Below are 25,845 nucleotides of genomic sequence, written 5' to 3'. Positions count from 1 at the left end.
TTATCGAGAAAAAAAAAATGTATTTCAGGACTTGATTCAGTTTTTTGGTTGTTGACTGGATGGAGGCAGATCTGAATGTTGAGTGTAAGAAAGAGACAGGGTTTAAGTGGAGGAAATGACTGGAGAAATCCAACATAAATCACCAGTCAGACGTTTCACCATAAGATCAAGATATGACATGACATTAAAAATTAAGGTAAAAAAATAAAAATGAAACATATGCATGCATTAATAGATAAAAAAACATGCATTTAGAATTGAATTTTCATTTCATGCTGGCTTTAATATAAGAATATAAATATCAATCAAAATATCAAAAATAAATATCAATGGTTTATAATACACCATTCTTGGTTACACTAATGGTGCCTGAGTGTGTTTGCAGACCCGCACAGAACATTCCTGCCTACAGCCACACCACTTCATTTACAGCGCTCGCGCATCACGTTGAGGAGTTCGGAATGTTATTTAGAGGTTGCTGGAGGGTTGAATGAGAGTCATTAGTCTCATGCTCGTGTAAGGGTGAATGCTAATGTATGGAGAGGTAAATGTGTGTGTGGGAGTCGAAGACAGAAAGCCTTGAGCAGCATTATCACAGCTCTGTGTGTGAGTGTGTGATCACACTCCTCCTACATACCTCAATGTTCATTATCACACAGAAACACACTCCTCTGATTCATGTCATCACTATCTCCTCCTCTCGCCACCCTATCCAACCAACCATCTCTCTCTCTCTCTCTCTTTCCCTCTATGTTTATCATTCTCAGTGAAAGTAGGACTCATCTCCATAAAGCAGGATTTGAGCTGCAATCCTGTAAAGTGAGCATGTGATGAGAACAATCCTGCACAAGGCAGGTTAACACCCTGTGAGAGAGTGTCTGTGTGTTCCTCTTTTTGGAGAAGTTAATTTCTTGCCATCCGAAAGTGTTTTTGTGTAAAAGAGGGAACACACACTGATCTATGGAGGATCAGTTTGCGTGCATGTGGTGAGAACATCTCATTCTCACCCTCCAGATATTCCTCTCCCTGTTAGCGACACCTTACCAACTACCTGATCTGTGAAAATGTGTTTGAGAATGAAGATGAGAATGTGTTTGAGAATGAGTTCATTTTACTTTTTCTCAAACTTGAGCCCGTATAAAATCTGAAGTGTGTGGCTGTGTTTTTCTTTTTTTTATATTGTAACCGAAATGTACTATAATGGATCTGAATCAAATCAAGATCCGATTGAGAGCTTGTGATTTTGTTTTAGTTTTGCATAAATTATACAAAACTTTTAAACCAAAATATTTTTCCTTCTGATCAGGTTTCTTGTCTTTAACATTTTGTAAGAAATGTTTCTTGAGCACCAAATCATCATATTAGAATGATTTCTGAAGGATCATGTGACACAGAAGGAGTAATTCAACATTTCCATCACAGAATAAATGCAGTTACTATGTAAGCATAAGAGACTTACGATAAAACATGTTAAAAAAGTCTTACCGACCCCAAACTTTAGAACAGTATTGTACATACATAAATAACAATCATATAGATGTGTGACAGGAAAATGAAATGTACCTGAAATGTACATGTATCCTCCGTAAACAGTGCCTGCGTGTCCATAATGCGGCTCGTTCATTTTGGCCACATACGTCCACTCGTTTGTCCTAGGGTTGTAACACTCCACAGTTGCTGGAGAAAGACAAGAGACAGTGAGAATTAGAGATGGAAACAAGGTCTCGAATGCTAAGAAAGATGACTAGACTAAGAGTTAATGTGGATCCAGGAAGAGGTCTAAAGGGGCCAGAAAAAGTGTTCTTCTACATTAGTCATGCTCTCACAGACTGAGAGAATTGGGGTGCTTTAGTGATCAATAATACACAACCAAACTAATATACTTGCGTTAGAAAAGATGCAAGTTTGGACTCTGATGACTATTAACATTGAGGTTCTTTGGCACTCGGCCACAGAGAAGATGAAATATTAACCATTATTGAGGAATTTATACAATATGAACCAAATAAATGGTACAATAACCACTGACTTCTGTACACAGAAACCTCTACTTCACCTTGTTAAATATTCAAAGAAGACTGCTGGCTGCTCTTATCTAATCTCTCTAAATCAGAAGCAATGTTAGTTTTATAAAAGCATTCGTCCACACAAATCAGGTCACTATAGAAGATCTGATACAGGCAGATACATTATTAATATCTAATGATCTTTATCTTGTGTAAACTGGAGATATATAAAATAAATCACAGAACAAGCTCTTAGGTTAAAAAAGGATACAAGGTCTAATATTCATATTATCTGATATAAAGAATTACACATAATTATGGGTATTTAAACTAAATATGGGAGACCATTTGTTCATTATACTTCACAGCAGCATAATTTTACTGTGTACAGTCAATTTCTACTTATTTTTTTTTTTTTTTAGTTTTTGATTGGTCTATGGTGTGGTTGACTCTTCCATGGAATTGCCCAAAAGCAGCGAGGTCTAGATTAAAGTTCATTACAGTATACAAAAATATACAGCACACTATTAAAAACAGACAGCCTGTTTTCCACTAATGATTGACTACAGGAGAGTCTGTGTCTGTTCTGACTGATAAAGAACCAAATACACAACTCTCAGGGCTTTCAAACCCTTCGTATCAGTAAATTAACAAAACAGTGCCACTGAGAGTCTGTCCTCAATTTATGGTCATAAAAATTACTCGCACAACAACATTCACTCAATCTTCATGACCTCACACAGACATATTTAATAGCCAGACCACATTTATAAAAACAGATGATTACACTTTTAAAACAAGTTTAATAGGGGAAAAAAACAGTGCATTAATGGTCATTTTGCATCTATGTAACAATTCCTAATAATCGGATGTTGTATGTAACCCTTGAGAACCTGTTCCTTCTGCATATTTTCAGATATGAGGCCACATCACTAGTTATCTGGGTACTGTAGCTTTTTAAATCAATCACTTGTAATTTGAATCAAACTGCACTGCAGTAATGGCGACTTCCAGCAAATATTGTACTGAGACTGACGATCAAGCACACTGGGGAAGTAATATTAGACAGCATTCAGAGTCCTCAAACAGTATGGGGTAAAAAGATTAAATTCAACTCAAAGCAATAAATTCCACTTGACCGCCATGACGGTGGTCGCTATAGAAACATGGGCGACTGAGCGCTAGGCGCTTGAGTGTGTTTGTGAGAGTTAATGTAAATTGTATCCAGAGGGCTATAAGTAAGTTTTTTGTGTGTGTGTGTTTTTTCTCCCTTTCACTGTGGAAGTGAACATGCCAGAGTTCAATATCAAACCTCTGTAGTGTGACACCTGTATCTGTGTGTGTGTTTGTCTCTTTCCTGTCAGTTGTGGAATGCTTTACATATCTGATCATGGACCTGTGGGTCTGTGTAATAGAGACAGGTTGTACATTTGTGTGTATAGTTTAGAGGAGCATTGCCGAGGAAGATGGGAAGGTTTTTTTTGGGTTTGTGTGGTGCATCTCTATGTCCTGCCATTCTTTGCTATGTGGAGCTGTCCCTGCATTTTAATTATCTATGTTTCATTGGGGCAATTATCCTGTGAGAACCTAAGCTCCTGATGTGGTCTGTCATACAACAGTAGCTGCTGCAATAGTGACTACACAGCAAACAATGCCAAATGCAAGATACTTTTTCAAAATCCCTGAGAGGACCGTTTTCACAAAAAAATCGTGTTTGCTATTACTATTTTCTGTTTGCAATAGTTAGTAATCCTAAATGGCAAGTCCTTTTTTAATTTTCATGGTTGCTCCATCCAATGATTCCTCACTCATGTGTCGTTTCTGGGGCTCTTAAACTTCTGTATGGTGATCTAATTTCATTTGGGAGGAGCAATGTTTATATATGCGTGTGAACAATCAGATGAACTCAAAACCACAGATAAATATCATTGCTATCGGTCTTGAATGCATATTGGATTAATGCATATTAAAGTGTAAATACCCCAAGAATAACTAACAAATAAAGGTAAATTGACAAAACAATGCACTACAGTTACATCACTAAATAAGATTTGTTTGTTTTCTCCACCACAATTAGATTTGTGTAAAATCATCTTTAATTTTAATTTTAAGACAGAGAGTCTTTTCAACTCTGAAATAAAAGTATTTAAAATAAATAAGATCTAAATGTGTGGGTGGAACCATCACATATCTTAGGCCCTGTTTACACCTGGTATTAAAGTGTTAATTCACCCCAAAATTAAAATTCTGTCATTGATTACTCGTCCTCATTTCATTCTAAATCTGTAAGACTTTCGTTCATCTTCGGAACACTAATTAAGATATTTTGATGAAATCTGAGTGATGTCTGTCCCTCCATATACTGCCTTTGCAACTACGGCTTTGATGCTCAAAAAAAGTTCATAAAGAGATTGGAAAACTAATCGTCGATTACTAATCAAGACTCAATAGCTTTTTATGATGAACAGATTTAATTTAGGCTCACATTGATCAGCGAACATAAGCAGAAACTCAACCAAACAGGAATGACACACAGGAATAAACCTCTTCTGCAATCTCAAACGTGCTGCGTTATCAACGAGGTTCACTCTCGTGTGTTATGCAGCTCGTTTGAGCTTCTTTTTAAAATCTTATTCTGAACAATCCATGAATGTTTTTTTTTTACTGAACTATACCCCTTTTTCGGCCTGGTAAACTGGAGCCTGGAACCTGCACTGAACCGTGTTGGTAGAAAAGGGCTAATTCAGATCTGCCATCATCTAATCAATATCCAAGGAACCAAGTCACCACCCTACATTTTTTTTTACTCCAATTTATGCCACAAAACATAAAAATAAGCTCCCTCTACTTCCGTAATTGCAACTAAAATAAAATTTGATGGTGTCATGCTCTCAGCACTCAATAATTCACAGCTCAAAACACATTGGGGTCAGCACAAACCCTGCCTGGTTATCCTTACTGCATGTAAACAGTATTTTAATGTGGTCTGGTTTGTATTTTTTTAACCTAGCATAATTCAGTCTATAGTTCAGAAGAAATGGTTCAAGTAACCCATCCATGTTTGTATTTGCCTAATTATACTATCTTTTACAAAAGTGATAGAATTTTTTGGGTCACAGCCCATCACCCTTTAGGGGGCAGCACTGCTTACAAACTAGCTCCTCGTCAGGTTCAAGTCAAATCTTTCTAAAATTAGGACCAAGCAAAAATATCAAGATCTTTTCAGCATTTTCAAGATTTAGTACTGCTAACACTCTCGTCCTAAGGTTATATTTACAAAACATGTCAACAACTGAAGCACAACGTGTCCTTTGGAAATCTGTCCCCTGCTGTGACACCAAAATCCCTTCCTGACTCACCCAGCTCTCCTGCAGCGTTTCTCCCGCCTACAGCGTATAGATGTCCTTTGAGAGCGCTCAGATGAAAGAAGGTCCTCTTCTCATTCAGACACGCCACCTGAATCCACTTGTTATACCTCGGGTCGTATCGAAACACAGTATCCACAGCTGTTTTACCTTTCGTGTCATAGTTACTTTGTCCGCCGACCACATACAAAAAGTTCCCGATGACCGCGATCCCGTGCTGGTAGCGTGGGGCGTCCATTGGTGCCAGTGCCTTCCATTCGTGTGCTTTCTCGTCAAAAAGTCGTAACTCTTTACTTACAACCAGCTGTTGCCGTAGCACGCCCCCTAGTGTCACTAAATGGGTACTGTCTGAACGGATCGCAGTTCTTTCCGACTGCATCACCGGCTGCATGTATGGCATCATCTGGTAGTTGCTGGCTTCTAATAAAAGATTAACACATGTATTGTCCGTACGCATGAAGTCGACAGTTTGTACATGATTTATGAGTTCTGTAGGGCTCATGAGGGGGAATCGGATATTGCGCATTAGCTTGGCGGCGTATTCCATGCGGCCTTCTTCATAGCGTAACCAGCGGCAAGCGGCTTTGAACAGGTCCAGCTCGCTGCAGTGTTTTAGACTGTTGGAGGAGAGCACAAACGCTAGACGTTCGAATGGAAGTTTTACAAACTCGCCAGTGCCGAGCAGCGAGGGAAAATTCTTTAGGATGAAGTTGTTGACGTATTTGTCCACCTCCGTGAGGTTGTAGGTGTTGGCGATGCGCCCTACTTCAACACAGTTGTCCAACGACACCTAAGAGGAAGAAGGAACTGCGAGTTAGTACTTAAAAAAAAATAAAAAATACACAGCAGAATATAAGTGCTCTCATTTGAAATAGTTTGAACAGTGTCCTACCCCAGAAATGAGAAAGACTTTGCAGAAGTCAAGGACAGGCAGGATCTGGAGAAAGCTAGCAGCCTCTAGGGTGTCCTGTAGATTCTCCATGTTGAGAGAGAGTTTGGCGGTGTAAATGAAGTCTATAATCTTCTTTAGCCCTATTCGATTCACACCATGCAGCTTTATACACATCAAATCCTGCTCTTTCATTCCACCTGAGGAAAAAAGAAAGAACGAGGGGAAGAGATGACAGAGGGAGGAGATGAAAGTGAGAGAAAATCAGCGCAAAGAAATATTCAGGCAAAACAGATATAAAATAGGGGAAAAGGCAGATGAAGAGAACAAGGAAGAAAAGAATGGAGGAGGGATCAGCAAAAGACGTTGCAAACGAGGGGATCAAAGGCAGAGAGGAGAGAGTGACAGAAACAATAAGGAGAATGAGAGAAAAAGGAAAAGAGAGAGAAGATAAGTGAGTCTTACTGCCAGCTGTCACCAATTCTCTTTACCATGATAATGAGCCACTTATTCAAGAGCCACGTTTGAAATAAATCAAACCACTTTCATTAATCCAGATATGATTTCTCAACTATGTGGAGATGGAGGAAGAGAGGGAGAGAGACAGAGAGCAAAAAGGATAAGTAGAACAACGGGAGAATGAAAGAAAGTGTAACAGACAGCAATTATGGGAGTCTTGCAGTGCTGAAATGTTCATGGCACACATGTTGTAGCAGGACTTTAATGAGCTTTAAAGAATACTACTGACCTTTTATAAGATGAACAGAGACAGCACATTTCTCAGCTACAAACACAACCAAACTGTAACGCTGTTTGTAACCCAACAGGGTCTCTTAGAAGGCTGTACACATGACCTCACACAATCACAGCCAATCAGAAGATATTTCATCTATTTCCTTTAACATTATAAGAAGATGACTTTTGGGTCAATTAGATTTGATGGCTGTGGCTATCCGTGCCCGTCACGACTGGTTTGGACAAAAATTCAGATTTACATTGAAGAGCTTTCCTGAGTTATTATTCTACAATACAATGGTTTATTTTATCAGAATAGAGTTAGGAACAAATTAAGGTTTCTCAGATTATGATATGTACTGTGACAGACAAATTTGGTGTATTTACCACGTCCAGTTATGCCGGACTACATTCTGTCGCTGTCAGATTATACGTTTTGACTCCTAAAATTGTGTCATGTCGTGGACAAGAAACATGTCAGACTACACGTTGTTACCTGACCATTCATCGCGTGCCATCTTTAACCACGTGCGTGCTGTCTTAGAGAGGGCGGGACTATCTACTGACAGAAGGTGCCGTGAACAAACAATTTTCATCAGAAAAGCCCAAAAGTGGACACATATCTGGATTGCATGGATGTTTGGATTTCCTCCAAAGAGAACTGAGGTAACATGTTTTATTTACCTTTTTTCACTCTGTTGCGGTAACTTAGTCCCTCGAGGAAACAAAAATGCGGGAGTATTGTTGCCATAGCTCCACAAATATTTCTTCTATTGTAAAATTCCACAGGAATGATACCATTGTCTCCCTTTCATTTTGCCGTGTTTGAAAGCATGTAGGAATGCGCTTCTGTGCTTTTATTGGCCAGCGTCACACATGACGGAACTCCTCATCGGTGACCGAAAAAAAAAAATTAAACACGCTAGTCTTTCTGTCGTGAAGCATCGCAGGAGCGGCACTATGACATACTACACGAGCTGAAACGATCGAATCTTGCGTCCCGACGCCCATTGTTGTTAACGAATCCCCATGACACCCTTCGTCAAGCAGATCATGGCAAAATCAGGCTAAAATTGTGTAGTCTGAACTCGGCATTAAAGTACCTTTGTAGGGCAGTAGTCATCATGGACTACTGATTTGTTGCTGAAAACTGAAGTCTGATTTGGTTCATTTTCTGGACTGATTCAGAATCTTGATGCATCAATGAATCGATTTTCCCAAGCAGCTCTAGTTAGGAAATGGTGTAAGCCTGCATAAAGAGTATTCCCTGGACACGCTGCTCCTTCATAATTGTTTTAGTGCTCTCTCATAATAGTTTTGTGTTAAAAAACTCATCCAGGGTTTGGTAGTATGCAGTATTAAGTGGCATAATTATTTAGGGAATAGCTGAACTCAATTCAAATAATGAAATGAAGTTCTTTCCATTGAACACATTATCTCTGAACAAGCTTCCCCAAATAACCCCGAGCTAATCTCTTGCCTTCTTATCTTTTTCACCTCTCTTGCTTTCTTCCCAAGAAATAGAGTGAGGGAGGGAGTGAATGGAGGGAGAATCAACAACATTCTGAGCTCTGAAGGAAAGTCTCTGGTGTGACTAAATGAGACTGACATGCTACTGATATTTACATGAGTAACAGACTAAACAAAAAAGAGAAAAAAAAAAATGAAAAAGATGATTTAAAGAGATCAAACCAAACACAAACAAAACAATCCAGTGTAGCTGATTATATAATATCGTAGATAACACTGAGGAAACTTTTTTTTTTATATTAGATTCCTCTTCTGTCAAACTTTGACCTCTAGGTCCAAAAAAACCTCTCTGTTTTTCCTTCTTCCTTTATCCCTTCCTCACCTGGAAACTTGGCTTCACCTCACCTAATCCTTTGTTATCCCATGTCTTTTTCGCTCACTCACCTGTAAACATGGCTTTAAAGTAGTCGCTGGAGGAGGCCATCATGGCTCGGTGAACAGGAAACGCTTCATCCCCATCTCCCGCCACCAACGTGACATCACACAGCAGGCCCTCTATCCTCAACTGGTCAAAACCCTGAGAGATGGAGAGAATAAAATAACACGGAGGAAGTGAGAGAACTGACAAGCTTTTCTGTAATGCACTTAATGAATTCACTGAGGAGGAAAGAGAATGAACAAAAAGGTCTTGAAGAAAAAACAGCAAAAACATTAAAGCATCTCTTGTTATCACCCATTAAAACAGTGAATGTTAAGGAGCTGTATCATTACTATGTGTCCCATGAGCGTCGTTTCTGAATAAAATATTGTGGGGTTAATTAATGAACAGGAGGTCAGATACATGAGGGGACTGCAACAGAGATGGGATCCCACGGCGGAGACAAGGCATAATTAACAGGACAGAGGCATCGTCCACTCTCTCTCACACACACACACACACACACACACACACACACACACAAACTCTCAGAGTGCTGTGTCAGGCTCAATCCACCAGCATGTGCAAAAGCAAATGCCAAGCATGTGATAGGACATGAAATAAGGCACAATCCAATCAGTGATACACTTACTGAAATTACACATAAGCTTTTTAAGCACCAAACTCTGTACTACACCCTCTGGGCTGGAGTTTTACAAATATGCCACAAATCACGATAAACGTGGGAAAGCCAGCTGGCTGTCTTTACCGGCCTCATAACATCAGTGTTTGATGCAAAATCTAAAACTAAAAGCTTTGCTTGTGATGTGCCTCATTCAAAAGTCACCTTGGATAAAAGCATCTGCTAAATGACTAAAAGTAAAAAAGAAGCTTTTTCTGCATCTAATGTGAAAGTAAAAGCATTTTACATATACAAACATTGTGGGTGTGTGTGGACTATATGTATAAAATATAGCCAACATTTTTATATAATAATGATAATAATTACATTAAACTAATTTTTTTTTTTTAAGTCACTAACAATTAAGACTTTATCTGTAGCCACTACTATTACGAATAATAATCATTAGTATAAAAAATTTAAAGTGAAACAAAATAGAATAAAATACACAGCTTTGTTATCAGGAAATGGATGTGCAAAACAAAAAACATATGCCAAAAACACACTAAACCTGCATCCTCAGCTAAAACTCTCATTCTGTGTGAGTGTGAGGACACACAGCGCCTGCGGATAAACATTGAATCAAATGAACTGAGAGCTGTTTCCCAACAAATCACTGGAATCAAATCATTTTTCCAGCGGTTAGTGATACTGTAGGGGGATGAGGACTGCTGTGCTTTAGGACACGTGTTATGTGACAGATTTAAACTGAAATGAAGTCATCATCCCAGACATGATAAGTGGCTGTCATGGTAATAGTTTTCCTTTCATCCCCAACACCAGTTGCCTGGCAAGGCCAGACTGATATATCTTCTACAAGATATATCAGTCTGGTCAGTCCGCCCTCCGTCGCGATTCGAGTCAACTCCAAACCGTACCGTGCAATCAGATTTGTTTATTTCAGTGACGCAAACAGCATCACTCTAGTGCGGCGCAAGTCCCTTCAATATCAACAAAGATTGTGTTTACCATTCACTGTGTCGTGTTTGTGGATTCATTATGTCGGACTCACCGCAGGTAACTCATAATCTGCAGTTGTTACTCCTGTCTCCTGACAAAAGCATTGCATGCGGCGCCTGTGGAGTGTGGAAAGTTACTGGAGCACGCAGCCGTGCACGTCTCTCACAAGGAACGTCATGGCAGTGATTGACAAGCCAGAGGGCCAATCCGCGCACGTCTTTCACAAGGAATGTAATGGCAGTGATTGACAAGCCAGAGGGCGATGATCACGTAAACGAATGGCTGATGTTTTTAAGGCCCTACCTTGTGCACAGATGATGTTAATATTATTACTTACAGTGCACCTAATAAATAGTCTTTTATCAGTTAGTAAAGACAGTTTCAAGTAATATTGCAAAAAGGTATAAAACAAAACATCCTCTTTAGCACCTTTAACAAACTGATTCAATCTTAATAAAATTAATTTTAAGTTCACATACACACAATCTACTTCCTCTCAGCAGATGGTCGATGACAGCTGTCAATGACATTGTGATGGGAATCATTAGTGTGACCTCATCACATCAATGTCAGTGCTGATGCAACCAAGAGATCACGCAATGCGTGAATATGTCTGTGTGTGTGTATACACTCTTTTTCCATGTAAACAAACAGTGAACTTACACTACCATTTAATATTTGGGGTTGTTACATTTATTTTGATCTTATGATCACCAAAGCTGCATTTATTTGATCAAAAAGACAGTAAAAACAGTAATACTGTGAATGAAATATTATTACAATTTGAAATAACCATTTTAAATTTGAATATATTTTATATGTTTCCATCCAAAGTTGCAAATTTAATTTGTGCCCAAAATGGGAATATCGCAATAAAACATTTGTGAATAAAGCAGCGTTTCCATCCAGTGAGTCGAAGAGAAAAAAAAATTGTTACTTCCTAATAAACTGGCACTAAATATCACCAAGAAAAGTAGGAGAAGCCACTGTATATAATAATTTTCATATATAATAAATTACTTGCGTCTCAGAGCACACAGACGAAAGCAGTAAATGCATTTCGGAGGAAGATGCCTGATGTTTGGGAATGCACCAGTAATGTAAGACAGTTCTGGAAAGTAATTATACCGAACCACTTTGACGTCAGACTTTGGCGTCAGGCATTTCAGAACAACCAAAACATACAGTCAAGCCTAAAATTATTCAGACATTAGTTTGTTTATATATATATATATATATATATATATATATATTTATTTATTTATTTATTTATTTATTTTTTTACTAGTGGACACTATTTTTCATTTATGTAAGTGAGGATAGCAAAATAAAGTAAACTGTGACATATTATACCCAAAATTCGTCATACAGTGGACTCAAGTAAAATTGATAAAAAAATTTAGGACCAAATATTATTCAGACACTTTGACCTGAACATGTTTTGCTTAAGTGTTATCTGACATAATTAAGATTATTTTTTTCTGACACAGTTTAACTCAGATCTTGTCATATTTTATTACCATTTTTTAAAACTATAGTGAATAAACTATAATAATGAATGAAATGTTCAAGGTGTCTGAATACATTTTGGTTTGACTGTATGCCTGTATATTTATTAATTTCTCTCTCTCTCTCTCTCTCTCTCTCTCTCTCAAAAAACAAACAAACAAACAAACAAAAACTTACTGACCCCAAAATTTTGAAAGATAATGTATTTGCATGTCAGAAGGTCAGTCACACTTAAACTTTTTTTTTTTTTTATTTAATTAAACTAGTCTAAGCTAGTGAAGAGAACTGTCTGGCTTCCCAGAAACATTTCCATGTCTGCCATGGGTCAGGTAAAACAGCAACAGCAATAGCAATGCTATAGTGCCATAGAGCTATAGTTTATATACTGGATATAATTTATTATAGAATTATAATTAACATTGGAAATATGGCTATTACTACAATGACACACTTTTAAACTTACATATTATTACATTAAAACACCATGCACCATGAAGAGAACACCATGCATCAGAGGGTTAAATCAATATGAACAGATGCACACAAACAGAGGGAATCAGGTGACCTTCCCTTATTGATCTGTCTGCAATGACTCGCTGGAAAATTCCAATTAAATTCTAACCTTTGTTCCCACACAAGCACATGATGAAACCTGCCAGGTGACCCGCAGAAAGGTGCTAATGAATGTTCTCATGGACCTCAGGCAGGACTCTGCCCACCACAGATGATGATGGTGATGATGATGATGATGATGATACTAATATCATCCTCATATGTGAGCTAAAGCCAGACTGCCAATAACAGCAGAGATGACCTTCACAGTCTCTTCCAAACACACAAGCTCTCATGTGTGACATGATGCTAGAGTGACAGATGGTGATGCCCCACCCCGACGTTTAGTAAGAGATCTTTAATCACACACACTTACCTGTAAAACCACAGAGCTGTGTGTGTTGCTGGTAAAGAAGCGTGTATTTCCTGTTTTCGAGGCCTGCAAGTGGGAGGAGAGCCCCATTTCACTGCATCCCAGCGATACCTTCATCATCTGAGCATCATCATCCTCCACCAGTGATCTGCCCATCAGAAAGAGAAAGGGGGGGTAAATATGAAGGAATAACCTGTTAAGTGTGAGAGTGGTACAGACAGTGCTGTGCGAAAAGATCAAATATGTTTGACTGCAAATATGTTTGATTATATATGAAACAGATGTGGTGCTTCCTGAGTCATCATTTAACACGAGTACAGCACAGAAACCCACCTCAAATGACAAACATTATACATAACTGAATGTTCACAACATGAAGAACGTTAGTTTCTCACCATCACACAGAGGTTTAACACAATGTGACATGAGGTCAAAAACTGGCTTCTCAGAAATTAACCTAAAAGTAATAATTATGAGAAATCTTCTGTTTTTTTATTCTTTTCTTTTTTTCCCGTTTTGCCATGTTAACATTACTTTAATGTATGTTGCAATCCAATAAAATTGGCCTACATTGTTTCAGATGTTGCGGGCAGCTACTTTGCTCTTTTACCATTAGGCTTGGAAAAGGTCAAACGATCATAACATTTAAAGAAATTAATACCTTTATTTAGCAAGAATGCTTTAAGAATTGATCAAAAGTGACAGTAAAGACATATATAATGTTAGAAACTATTTCTAAAGAATCCTGAAAAGGGTCAGGGTTCCCACAAAAATATCAATGTTTTCAACATTGATAAGAAGAAATGTTTTCAAATATTACCAAACCAGCATATCAGAATGATTTTTAAAGGAGAAATGGCTGCTGAAAATTCAGCTTTGCCATCACAGGATTAAATTACATTTTTACATAAATTGTGATAATATTTCACAATATTACTGTTTTATTCTGTATTTTTGATCAAATAAATGCAGCCTTGGTGAGCATAGGAGACTTATTTTAAAAAATAATTTAAAAAATAAAATTAAAAATACTGACCAAACTGCTAGGAAGGTCCAACAGAGTCACTACAGTTCCAAGACTCACAAGAAAGAAAGAAAGAAAGAAAGAAAGAAAGAAAGAAAGAAAGAAAGAAAGAAAGAAAGAAAGAAAGAAAGAAAGAAAGAAAGAAAGAAAGAAAGAAAGAAAGAAAGAAAGAAAGAAAGAAAGAAAGAAAGAAAGAAAGAAAGAAAGAAAGAAAGAAAGAAAGAAAGAAAGAAAGAAAGAAAGAAAGAAAAAGAAAGAAAGAAAAAGAAAGAAAAAGAAAGAAAGAAAAAGAAAGAAAAAGAAAGAAAGAAAAAGAAAGAAAAAGAAAGAAAGAAAGAAAGAAAGAAAGAAAGAAAGAAAGAAAGAAAGAAAGAAAGAAAGAAAGAAAGAAAGAAAGAAAGAAAGAAAGAAAGAAAACACTCCCAGCAACTCTGTCACTGAAAAGCACAAGGCAAGGAATGGACACAAGAAGATTTCCAAGTCAGTGAATATCCACTGGAGTACGGTTAAACTGAGTGTAAGAAAGAGACCGCTGAGTGAGACCACGTAAAGGCAAATCTGAAGGAGTTACAAGCTCCAGTGGTTGCCCAGGTGCTCAGCAGTTACAGCTTTATAGGAGAGTGGCACAAAGAAAACCACTGTTTAAAAATGTCATATGACAACTTTGCTACAATTTGCCAATATATGTGAGACACTGAAGCAGTCACACATACATGACAATAATAATCTTAGCCCAAATTAGGGCTGCAACTAAAAATTATTTTGTTAATTAATTAGGCCTAATCTTTTTTTTTTTTTTTAGATTAATCAGATGAAAAATCTTTTTTAATTTAAAATTTATTTTAATCCATTATTTTAAAAAAATGTTATTGCACATCCTGCCCAGACCAGTGCTGTCCTCTAAACAATGTGTAATATAATGCCTACTAAAACAACTGAATGTATCTATGCTAAACCAAAAGAACAACTGATTGATATTTTTAAAGCAGAAATAAAAATGACTAAATTAAAAATAATTATAAACAAAAACAAAAGCATAAAATGTTACCTTGAAGGAGGTATGAAGAACATACATTTACTCATCTGAACATAGTAAATTAATGGGCTATTCCAACAATAGTGCCTTCACTGTTACTGCTCTCATAAATATGATTACTTGTGTTACATGTAGAATTTTAAACTTACACTTAATTTCTAATGAAAAATGTTTTAGCAAAAATTATTGCTTCTGTTTAATGCGCATGCACCCACCGGCGCTTGATCATTGAAGTCTGTGAAGTCTAACTCCCTTGTTGTCAGAATATGCAAAATGGAAATACTCGCAGGACTTTCTAACATTTACAGATAAGGATATAACCGTAAAGGTTATCGTTTAACAAACACATCGTCTCCACCGCGGTGGCAGCATCATGCTTGGGAAATGCTTCTCCACACACCTAGAAGACTTGAGGGTAAAATGAATAAGAAAAATACAGAGTAATCCTAAAAAAATCTGAGAAATGACCTGAAACTAAAGCCAAAACTAATGAGGAATGGCCTAAAAACACCAATATCCTGGAGTGGCGGAAAAAACAAAAAACAAAAAATAAAACAGTATGTGAATTACTTACTTCAGTGATGTAATTGAGTGACTGATTTAATTTAAACCTTTCAACGCTGCAGTTCTTAATAAAGTTGCTGGCCAACTGGCTCTGTTTTATTTACTTACTAAAGCCAATTTGTTGTCGCAGTTGGCGTTGGCGAGTGTTAGTTTTGGACCTTGTGAGCACATAAAATGATGAATAATTAAAAAGGCCTCATAATAAGCAATTATGGTTACTCTGGGGCTAAGCAATGATGACTCTTAAAGCGTGTGCATTTTCAGACAAGTAAAGAACTGTGTGCACTGTGCAGGCATGACAATGACATATGTACTATGAACAGATGTACTCAAGCCTTTACCGTGGAAACTACTCAAAATTTTATGAATGAGACCTCAGGCCACAACACAATAACAAGACCTTCCGCTTTTAATGAAGATATCCAACCAGGAAACAAATAAAGAAAAAAAAGAAAAAATCAAATGTATCACCGTATCATCTGGATTCACAAAGTGGCCCACTGTCTTGGATGAAGGTCAGGGGTTTTGGGAGCAATCATGAAGTGCTGTAGCACAAACTTTGGAGGTATGGGTGAACAAAACTAAACAAACAAACAGTACAGGGCAGCGTTTCCCAAAAGCATCGTAAGCTTAAGTTGATCGCAGCTCCATTGAAACCAATGGAGCTACGATCAACTTAGGCTTATGATGCTTTTGGGAAACGCTGCCCAGTATTGTGATACTCTTGTCACGATACGGAATCAATACACTGCTAGCACTTATTTCCCATTTCAAAGCGTTAACACATTTTTTTAACAATAATTTTGAAATATTTACATTTAACAGTGGAATTCCAGGTGGAAAAACTACATTCACAGTGCTTCATGGGATTGTAGTTCTTTCCCCAATTAAAGCTGTTAAATACACGGTCCTGAACCTTTGACTTTTTGTCTGATTTTCTTTTTTGCTTCAAGTCAAAGTTTGTAACCTTGTAGCTGGTTGACTTGGTTCACGGTTTCTAACTATTCAACAAAGATTTTATGAAAAACGAATGGGAAAAATATGTCCATAACCGAGGCCGGGTACTAATGACAAAAAAGGATAATATGATCTGTATCGTGACCCAAGTTTCAACATAACATGGTGACGAAGGAATATGGATGATTCCCAGTCCAGCTGAGTTCTGGGGGAAGGGTCAAGTAGGTCAGGGAGTCACTACCAGACAATGAGAAGATTCTATGGTTTAAAAAAAAAAAGGGGGTGGGGAGACGACGAGAATGGCAAGCAGAGTCACATGACACAAAGCACAGGCAGCTGATTGGTGCATTACCCTGTCAGGTGATAGGTTGGAGATGCAGCAAGCAGAGAGTGGGTGGTCCACACCACAAACGAGTGCTGGTGGCTGCCAAAAACAACGAGAGATATAGCATCACTAAACACACGCACATTCCCAGAAAACATGCAAACACTCGCAGCATGAAGAAAAGTGTACGCACACACACAAATAGCAAGTGTCAATCTGACTGAAAGCGAGAAATCACGAGGGTATTCATTCAATTAAGCAGTTTAGATTGACGTGAGTTGATGTGAGCCTCTAAATTACTGATAAATTAGATGATGATTGTAGTGATAAGCTTGATAAAGACAATTTGACATGAAATGGCAAAGCATAACACGCACACAACAGACTGTGCTGATGGGATCAAGATAATATGTGACAAAGACATGTACAAACCTTTTATCCAACAAATGAAGAAACTGAAATCAGCATAAACTCACACTGCACTAATCATCCACGAAATATGATGCAGAAGGACAACGAGAGATATTTAGAGATGAGGGGAGAGAATGAGATAAAACGCGATGGTGCAGAAAGAATGAAAGCGATACAGATGGATGGGGAGAGAGAGAGAGAGAACAAGGGTAAGCAAAAGAGCATTAGCTTAACAGCATTCTTTAATAATTTTGTATTATGGAGAACAGGAAGAACAGAGCTGAACAAGACAGGAGAACAGCTGGCCTGTCACCCCACACACACGGACCTCAACATATTCTGCTTTGATTAACCAACATCCTTTTCAACTCTCCTGGACCAGATCCCTGCTTGTTAATTAGGATTTGAGAACACACACACACATACACACACACACACTCTCTTTTCTCCTGATTCAGATCATACCACTTCAAATCAGTTCAGTCACCCTGGGCATTCAGTCCTCAGAGAGGAGAATTAGAAACCCACCTGAGGTCTGTCTGATAATGACACATCAAACATTAGCAAACTGGTGAAGAGAGAGAGAGAGAGAGAGAGATGACTGATTTGATATTCTAAAATGTGTTGTAGCATCTAAATATAACTGGCATTCTGTTGTGCCCTCTCTAGACTGTTCTTCCTAAAAAGACATTATAGTGAAGGACAATTTTAAATCTAGGACAAAAGGCTTGAGGGAGGGAACATATACCTGCTGTTAGAGGAAATGCAGACTCAAGACTTTAAGTTTTGATGTTCAAACTGGTGCAATGTGAGATCAAGGTGTCGATTTATCGATTAAACGAAAGGGTTACAGGACTTTTCCAGGAATAGCTTAAGCTCTTTCGACTGTATCCGTGTCATGTCGTCGTTTACCTTAGGAAATCATGTCAACTCTCCCCTTTAGGTTATAAGAACAGGAAGTGCAGTAACAATGGAGGCCTCAGAGGGTTTCAAGTCCAAAATGCGAACCTCAGATTTTTGTCAAGGCACGTTGGCTACCATTAAAACATTTGGGTTAATAAGCTTTTTAGTGTTTGAAATACTTTTTTTTCCATGTGCACCAAAGTTACATTAATTTAACCAAAAATACTGTAACTATAATATTATTTCCTACTATTTCTACGTAAAATAACCATTTTCTATTGTAACACATTTTAAAATGTGACATGATTGTTCAGAAATCATTCTAATATACTGAATTGCTGCTCACGAAACATTTCTTAACATTACCAAATGTTGAAAACAGTTGCTGCTTAATATTTTTGTGGAAACCATAATACATTCTTCCAGGATTCTATGATGAATAAAATGTTCAAAAGAACAGCATTTATTTAAATATTTATTTAAAAATTTTTTTTTTTTTTTTATAGGTTTTTTTTTATTTTATTTTTTATACTTGTTACTGCCACTTTTGATCAATTTAATGCATCCTTGCTGAAAAGTATTTATTTTTCTTTAAAAATATTCTTACTGACCACAAACATTTGAACAGTAGTGTTTTGAAAAAACAAAAACAAAAAGGTTGAAGTTGAATTGTCATTTTGTGGTGGGACAACTTTTCTAAGTGGATAAACATCTGATTACACATTACTGACATCATTACGACGATGACAAATGTGACTAATGCGCCGCTCATTTTATCATCTAGTGTAGGAGCATGTGTGTGGCTCCACACTACGGGTATGAAAGTGTGTGTAATTTGTGGGCAGAAATGTGGGGTTATTTTTTTTGTTTTAAATACATATTGAAATTCCAGAAAAGTCCACACGATTTCATGCCAGGGTGTGTGTGACTCACCAGGCGACTCAGATCTGCTCGGTGACACGCACAAACAGATTTATCCCCCATATAATGAGGAGACTGGAGTGTTGATTGAAAGGGTGATAATACAGAGATAGCAGACTCTGATCAAGAGTGCAGATTCTGACAGATTTACTTGAAACAACAAGATCTTACAAGCATCTCAGGCGACAAGACAGACATTTCTGTACAAAATAAAAAGGGGGAGGGGGGAAGGGGTATGTAATATTAAATGATGTACATGAAAAGGATGGTTTTGCAGCAAAATGCACACATTTTAAAGAACTAATTAATTGAATGTTCTTATAAGGGAATAATAATATTTCCAATAATCATTTACTTGATACATTTTGTAGTCACATTCATATACTGGTCTCAATTGGAGGCAGTATCAAAAACACTGAATGTTAGGGTCAGAAATGAACAAGGGCCTAAGACAAAACTGAATGTCACCAAATAACTCACACCCATTACGCTCTTTAAGATCACAAAACTCTGGACTTCTGGTTCTACCTAGGATAGCTAAGTCCACTAAAGGAGGGAGAGAGTTTTCACATTTGGCTCCGAAACTCTGGAATAGCCTTCCTGATAATGTTAGGGGCTCAGACTCGCTCACCCAGTTTAAATCTCGATTAAAGACGCATCTCTTTAGCCAAGCATTCACATAATGCATCTCATACCAGATCAATTGCACATGACTATCTTTGCTTAATGTTATGAACAGCAACTACGCTAATTATTCTCAATTTGCTTTTCTATTTTACCATCCCGAGGTGACTATAAAAGACATCAGCTTCAGTTTGGATCCAGCCTCTTAAGAAGACCTCAGATGACCAACACCTATGAAGCAAACTTCTGCGAGGACGCAATCATCTGGATCAACATGCACATTCCCAAATTTCTATATATCCTAATTATTGTTAATGAAATTCATTTTTCCAGGAGCTTATTGCTTCTACCTTCAGTTAAACCGCTAACAGTGATTGTAAATTAATTGCCTAAATTATTACATTATTTGCTAACTGCATTTTTTAAATTGTAATGTTGACATGCATTCTCTGAAAAGCTGCTTTGAAAGATATGTATCGTGAAAAGCGCTATACAAATAAATGTGAACTGAATTGAATTGAATAGAATAAAGCCCACCTTTTTTTAACAAATAGATCTGATTCATTTTCCTAATATTCTATTCTAATTGTGCATTATAACATATAGAAAACATGCCACACACATCTGAATTAATTGTAGATGCACTGGATAAAAAAAAAAATAAATAAACTAAAAAAGAAAAAAGAAAAAAAATGCATCCAGTAAAGAATTCATAATAACAAAGAAAAAGTTAAAAATACCCGTTACAAAAATCTAAAAGAAAGCAAAACATTTTTTTGTCATAATTATGTTAATGCTTTATTTTTTTATTATTTAACTCTTTATTTTTCTAATCTTTAATTATATATTGGCTGCATACTATAGCATCAAATATGAGGCGATGTAATAAATTATCAATCTGATAAATGTAGGGCTGCCCCCAATAGTTCAAAGAGGCTTGGTCGACTAAATTTTAGTCAGTCAGTTAGTTGCGCAAAAAAATAAAAAATAAATAAAAATTCACAGGTCAGGCAGTGACCCATCGTTAACATGGCTGGTCCATGCAGTAATATGTCAGGCAGAAAATCCAAAGTGTGGGATCATTTGGAGAGGGTAAAGAATGACCACAAAAAGGTGACATGCGACTTCAAACATGACTTATTTAAAACGTAAGAAGCCTAATGTTAGCCACTTTACACGGCTGCTTGCTCTATCATTAACGTTAACCTAGATAAATGTGCGATAATTTTAGGTGCATATCAAAGTGTTTGTGTGGAGTGTGGAAGCTGAATTAGTACAGTGCTTTCTGCACTACATGTTTCACGTAACCTCCACACCATTGGAGTGCATCTTCTCAAAGACCGGGTCATTCATTGTAAGCAAGACACAGAGCTCACTTCTCCCTCAACAACATGGATAAAATCGTGTTCCTTTCTCATAATATGAGAAGACTGAGATCAGAGGTGGAAAAAAAAATAGTGACCGTGAGTCAGGTATAGCTTAATTTTATTACCATATTATTGTAGTGTTTCAGTTTGCTGCTATATTTTTATTTTTTTCGTTTTTATAAGTATAAATATTTATTTTTGTTCATTCGATGTTAAGGCTACTGGTCTGTCGACCTGATTATGATTGTTTATAATTTATATTCATGTCCTACATTTTAAAAATTTTCATGAAATTTCTTTAAGATATTTTTTTATATGCGTTCTGATCTCAGAAACGTTCAAGCAATGTTTGCCAATGTTGCCGTGGCAAACTTTTATTTATATGCTCATTATTATGGTTTATTATTTCTCCCCGATTGATTGATTAATGGCTTAAATGAATGGCTAACAGTCGAACATTTAAATGAACCCATTTAAATGAAACTAACAGCCATCAAAGAAAATCTTTAGTCATGGGCAGCCCAGGAAAACTGTATGTAAATAAACTGAAATACACTGATATTTTTCCATATAAGATGAATGTTTTTATATTGTTAGAATACATGCCTTAACTAAAGGTAAATCAATAAAATATTACCCCTATATGTAAAATGCAGGGCACTTGTAGATGACAAAATGACTGTGAATGACAGTGAGCTAAACTCACATGATGAGGCTGATTTCAGATCAGTGTAAACACAACTAAAGTCACAGTCACTAAATAGTACCATACTGCATAATGTCACGAAATAAACAAAAACCACCCAACAATGTATCCAAGTGGGAAAAACTGAGATCCCTGCAGCTCAACATTTTTCACTTAATTTCCCCAAACTATAAAAAAAAGCATCCCACAGCTGCTGTTTTACATTGTGTATAAAGGCCCCTTACAGATAAGTGTGTGCTGAAGCGTGTCCAGTGCGTTTGTTTGTGCTTGTGTACTGCTGAAGAGTTTCCACTCCCATAATGTTGTACAGACCTTCGTTTAGTCAAATAATGTGTTCCGTTTCCATTAGTTATTTAGAGAAACAAGCAACATCCATCTCTCTGCCTCTTATTTGCAGTTCGCATGAAATCAAAGGGTCTGTTATCCAACTGCGGTGAAACATCTTTGATTGATTCAAACACATAGTTATATGATGCATATTATGGTAGAAATTCAGAGTATTCGCTCTGTACTTGCCCCAAGGCTGCTCACCATCTCTTCATTAAAGTGATTCACATTTAAACATGACCTAATTTGGTGTCTGTAACATTTCATTCATTTTTTAATAAAACAATACGCTTATTAATTGCAAAACAAATCAGATTCGCAGCATGTCTTTGGTAAACATGAGGGCAGACTCAAAGGAGCACATGTGGTGTGCTATATGTTATCACATGACCACTCAGGGACGTCCAGCTGCTGCAATTATGAATTGTTCCGACCTTAGACTTGGTTCAAAACAACCATATTTTATTTTTATTACACATGCAGGGAGATGAACACAATCCATCTGTGCATTAGTTCTGCATCTGTTTTACAATCAGAATCAGAAATGATCATCTATTCTATTCGGTTTGTGTGTGTTTATGTGAAGGAGTGAGTGACTCAAGGTCATAATCAATGGATTTATGATTTAAAAAATGTTACAGCTTTATGGAATAAACAGAAGGTATGAGAAAATATTTCAGAATTACTGCATTTACACATAACACTTAAAAAGAAATCTCAAAAGATTTAATGCTAATTGAACTTCAAATCTATAAAATGAGCATTGAAATGCTTTCTTCTTTTCCCTTTGCAATCTCTTCATATTTTGCCCTCCTCTTGAATTACATTTCTTCCATTTCGCCACTTCACCTTCACACACTTTCTTCTTACCTAACATCCTCAACCTTCACAACACCCATTCCTCTTTCCATCTCCGATCTAATTCTCTTTAGCATTCGTTTTCTCCTCATCTTTCTTTTTCTATCCCATCTCTCCACATCTCCCTCCAACCTTCTTCATCGCTCCCTTCCCCCATCTGAGGTGATCTTGAGGTGAAAATTGGATGCCTGCATTTCCTTACTGATGAAACAAGTTTAAACAGATGTGAATAAATGAAGATGGATAAATACAAAAAGGGTCAGACAGGGAAAGTGAGAAAAATCAGCTGCCTTTTCGCTCTTTTGACAGGTTTATGTTAAATGAAGTGTAGACTCATTACATGATGAATATGATTTTGAATAAAGGTGTGGGAGTATAACTAACGTCAGAAATCACAAGGAAAAAAAACTGTACATCTTAGACTGTCAAGAGCACATATGACTCAAAGCAAACGACACGCTTCTGCAGCACTAACTTATTTAATATAATCCCATTAATAAAAATTACACGCTCACACGCAGAGCCTAAAATTAACACTTACCAAATGAAAATGGAAGTAAAAATTGGCTTTGGGATTGGGAGTTGCTCACTAGTTGGCTGGTAGCTTTATTAAGAACTGCAGGGCCCAAATGAACTTTAGTGGCAGGAATATTGTTCGGCATAAATATTTCTCTTAGAGCGACACAGTGACCTGCACTGCTTGTCACAAATATGCAATTAGCTACACTACCATTTAAAAGTTTGAGTATATTTGTGATTTGTGATTTTTTTAAACATTTGAAGCAGCCTATTCCCACCACGGCTGCATTTACTTAATCAAAAATACAGTAAAAAAAAAAAAAAAAAGTAAATTAGTTAATATTAAATATTACAATACAATTTAAAACAAGTTTTCTATTTTAATATATTTTAAGAGCTGAATTTTCAGCATCATTACCAGTCTTCAGTTTCACATGATCCTTCAGAAATCATTCTAATTTGCTGCTTTAGTAAATCAAAATCAATGTTGAAAACAATTGTGCTGCTTAATAGCTTTGTGGGAACAGTGATAATTTTTTTTTAAGATTCAGCAATTATAAGAAACAAAAATCTTTTGTAACATTAAAAATATCTTTACAGTCCCTTTTTTTGTTCACTTTAATGAATCCTTGCTGAATAAACATATTGATTTTTTTTTTTTTTTAATTCAGTAAAAATATTTGAACAGTACATTCTCTTAATTCACCCGCCACTGGCAGGTGTGGCAAAAAGCTAATTTTGGATCCTGCTCACATGTCATACTGTGTGGCATGGGGGGATCTGATGAGGTCACATGATCAGAATAGCTAACTACAGGCTGTTTGTAATAAACGGTAACCCGTACCACTATATTATTATTCAAAACAGACCACAACACTTGTCAGAAAACAATCTCTCACTTAGAGGTAAGGACATTTGCTTTGAAGTAAAACAAAGATTTAAAACTGTACCCAAGTGTTTAATTTTTTTTTGTTGTTGTTGTGATATAATAGTTACAGGGCATCGTCCTTACTTTTCAGTTCAGTGAGAAGCTCAAGTCATTTTTAAAATTAGATCTTGAAATAGCTTTTATCTTGCAAAGATGAAGAAAAAAAAAAACAGACCAAAAGCAATGATGGACTAAACCAGATGCAAAGCATGCTAGATAAAATAGTGTACAAAATTCAGAAAACATAAAAATTAATAAAGCAGGCCTCTCTAAATCTGCAGCAGCAAGAAGTCTGACACATCTCATCCTTTCATCTGAGATCACAAGGTAGAGAAGAAAAGCTGAAACAAAAGAATCCAATGTGAAAGGTGACTGTGAAAAGGATGAAATGCTGTCAGTTCTTGCCGACATTTCTGTGGGATTTACATTGTCTTTACAGGAGACTAAAGTAAATAAGAAAAGTGCCGGTAGCAAAGCAAACACACCCTAAAATTCCTGGATGACTGCGATTCGAAAAATTCCACGTAAACTTTCATCATTATAAATGTAAAACAAGGTCAAGGCCAAGGTCCTTTTAGCAGCAGATGAGCAGGACTTTAGATCTGCCACGACTGTGTACTGTCTTCACCTGTGTCAACACAAACACACGCCCTTGTGTGCGTCATTCTCATCCCCCCTGCGGCAGAAGCTCTCCGACTGTCACTCTACATCACTCTTTTTAAGCTGAAGCCCAGGAATCCTTCAAGTCACAATTTTTTCTTGAATGTGTCCTTATGACTGTGTGCTTATATTTTGTGGTGGTGCATTTGTTTGTTCTCCCTCTATCCCCAAATATATATATATATATATTTTGCAAGTATTTTTGTGAGCATGGACACCTCTCCCTTGCCCTACTGAGCATGAAATCCTCACTACAGGCAGCGGGTATATTTAGAGGTGTGGTAACACTTAGGAGTACACACAACTAAATGAATCCTCACCTTCCTTACACAAGTCACATTTATTTCAATATAGTCAACTGAAACGAAATGCACACATTAATTTTTCCCCAGAAGAACCGCATCTAAACCCCTAAAGTCCCATTCACACCAAGAATAATAACTATAACGATGACTATATTAGCACGATTGCACGATTTTGCAAAGTTGCGATTAAAAAAAAATAGGGCTGTAATTTTCTTCATTGATGCCTTAAAGGGTTAGTTCACCCAAAAATGAAATTTCTGTCTTTTAGTACTCACCCTCATGTCATTTCACACCCGTAAGAACACAAATTAGGATATTGATGAAATCGAGTATGATTTTTTATCCTCCATTGAAAGCAATGAAATTACCACATTCAATATACAGAAAAGAGGTAAAAACATTGTTAAAATAGTCAACCTGTCTACAGTGGTTCAACCTTAATGTTATGAAG

The 25,845-nt window shown here is 36.8% G+C and overlaps 1 protein-coding gene across 8 annotated transcripts in view; it reads right to left on the bottom strand.

The window, feature by feature from the left end:
• The window catches only part of klhl13 (kelch-like family member 13), a 60,693-nt gene that overhangs the window by 2,982 nt on the left and 31,866 nt on the right, over nucleotides 1-25,845 (bottom strand). For 4 of the 8 annotated variants that reach the window (XM_067406347.1, XM_067406348.1, XM_067406352.1 and 1 more), the window contains 6 exons: nucleotides 16,893-16,964; nucleotides 12,963-13,107; nucleotides 8,910-9,042; nucleotides 6,264-6,460; nucleotides 5,366-6,161; nucleotides 1,564-1,677 (listed from right to left, as the gene is read on the bottom strand). In XM_067406347.1, coding sequence (XP_067262448.1) covers nucleotides 1,564-1,677; nucleotides 5,366-6,161; nucleotides 6,264-6,460; nucleotides 8,910-9,042; nucleotides 12,963-13,107; nucleotides 16,893-16,964 — 1,457 coding nt within the window. Of the gene's footprint in view, nucleotides 1-1,563; nucleotides 1,678-5,365; nucleotides 6,162-6,263; nucleotides 6,461-8,909; nucleotides 9,043-12,962; nucleotides 13,108-13,995; nucleotides 14,024-16,892; nucleotides 16,965-25,845 lie in introns of those variants that run through there. The other 4 variants (XM_067406351.1, XM_067406350.1, XM_067406349.1 and 1 more) reach the window with 2 other exon arrangements.

The sequence above is a fragment of the Chanodichthys erythropterus genome, chromosome 13 (assembly GCF_024489055.1).
Source record: "Chanodichthys erythropterus isolate Z2021 chromosome 13, ASM2448905v1, whole genome shotgun sequence".
Taxonomy (NCBI): Eukaryota; Metazoa; Chordata; class Actinopteri; order Cypriniformes; family Xenocyprididae; genus Chanodichthys; species Chanodichthys erythropterus.
The sequence above is the reverse complement of the archived record's forward strand: the minus strand, read 5'-3'. Positions and strand labels throughout refer to the sequence as shown.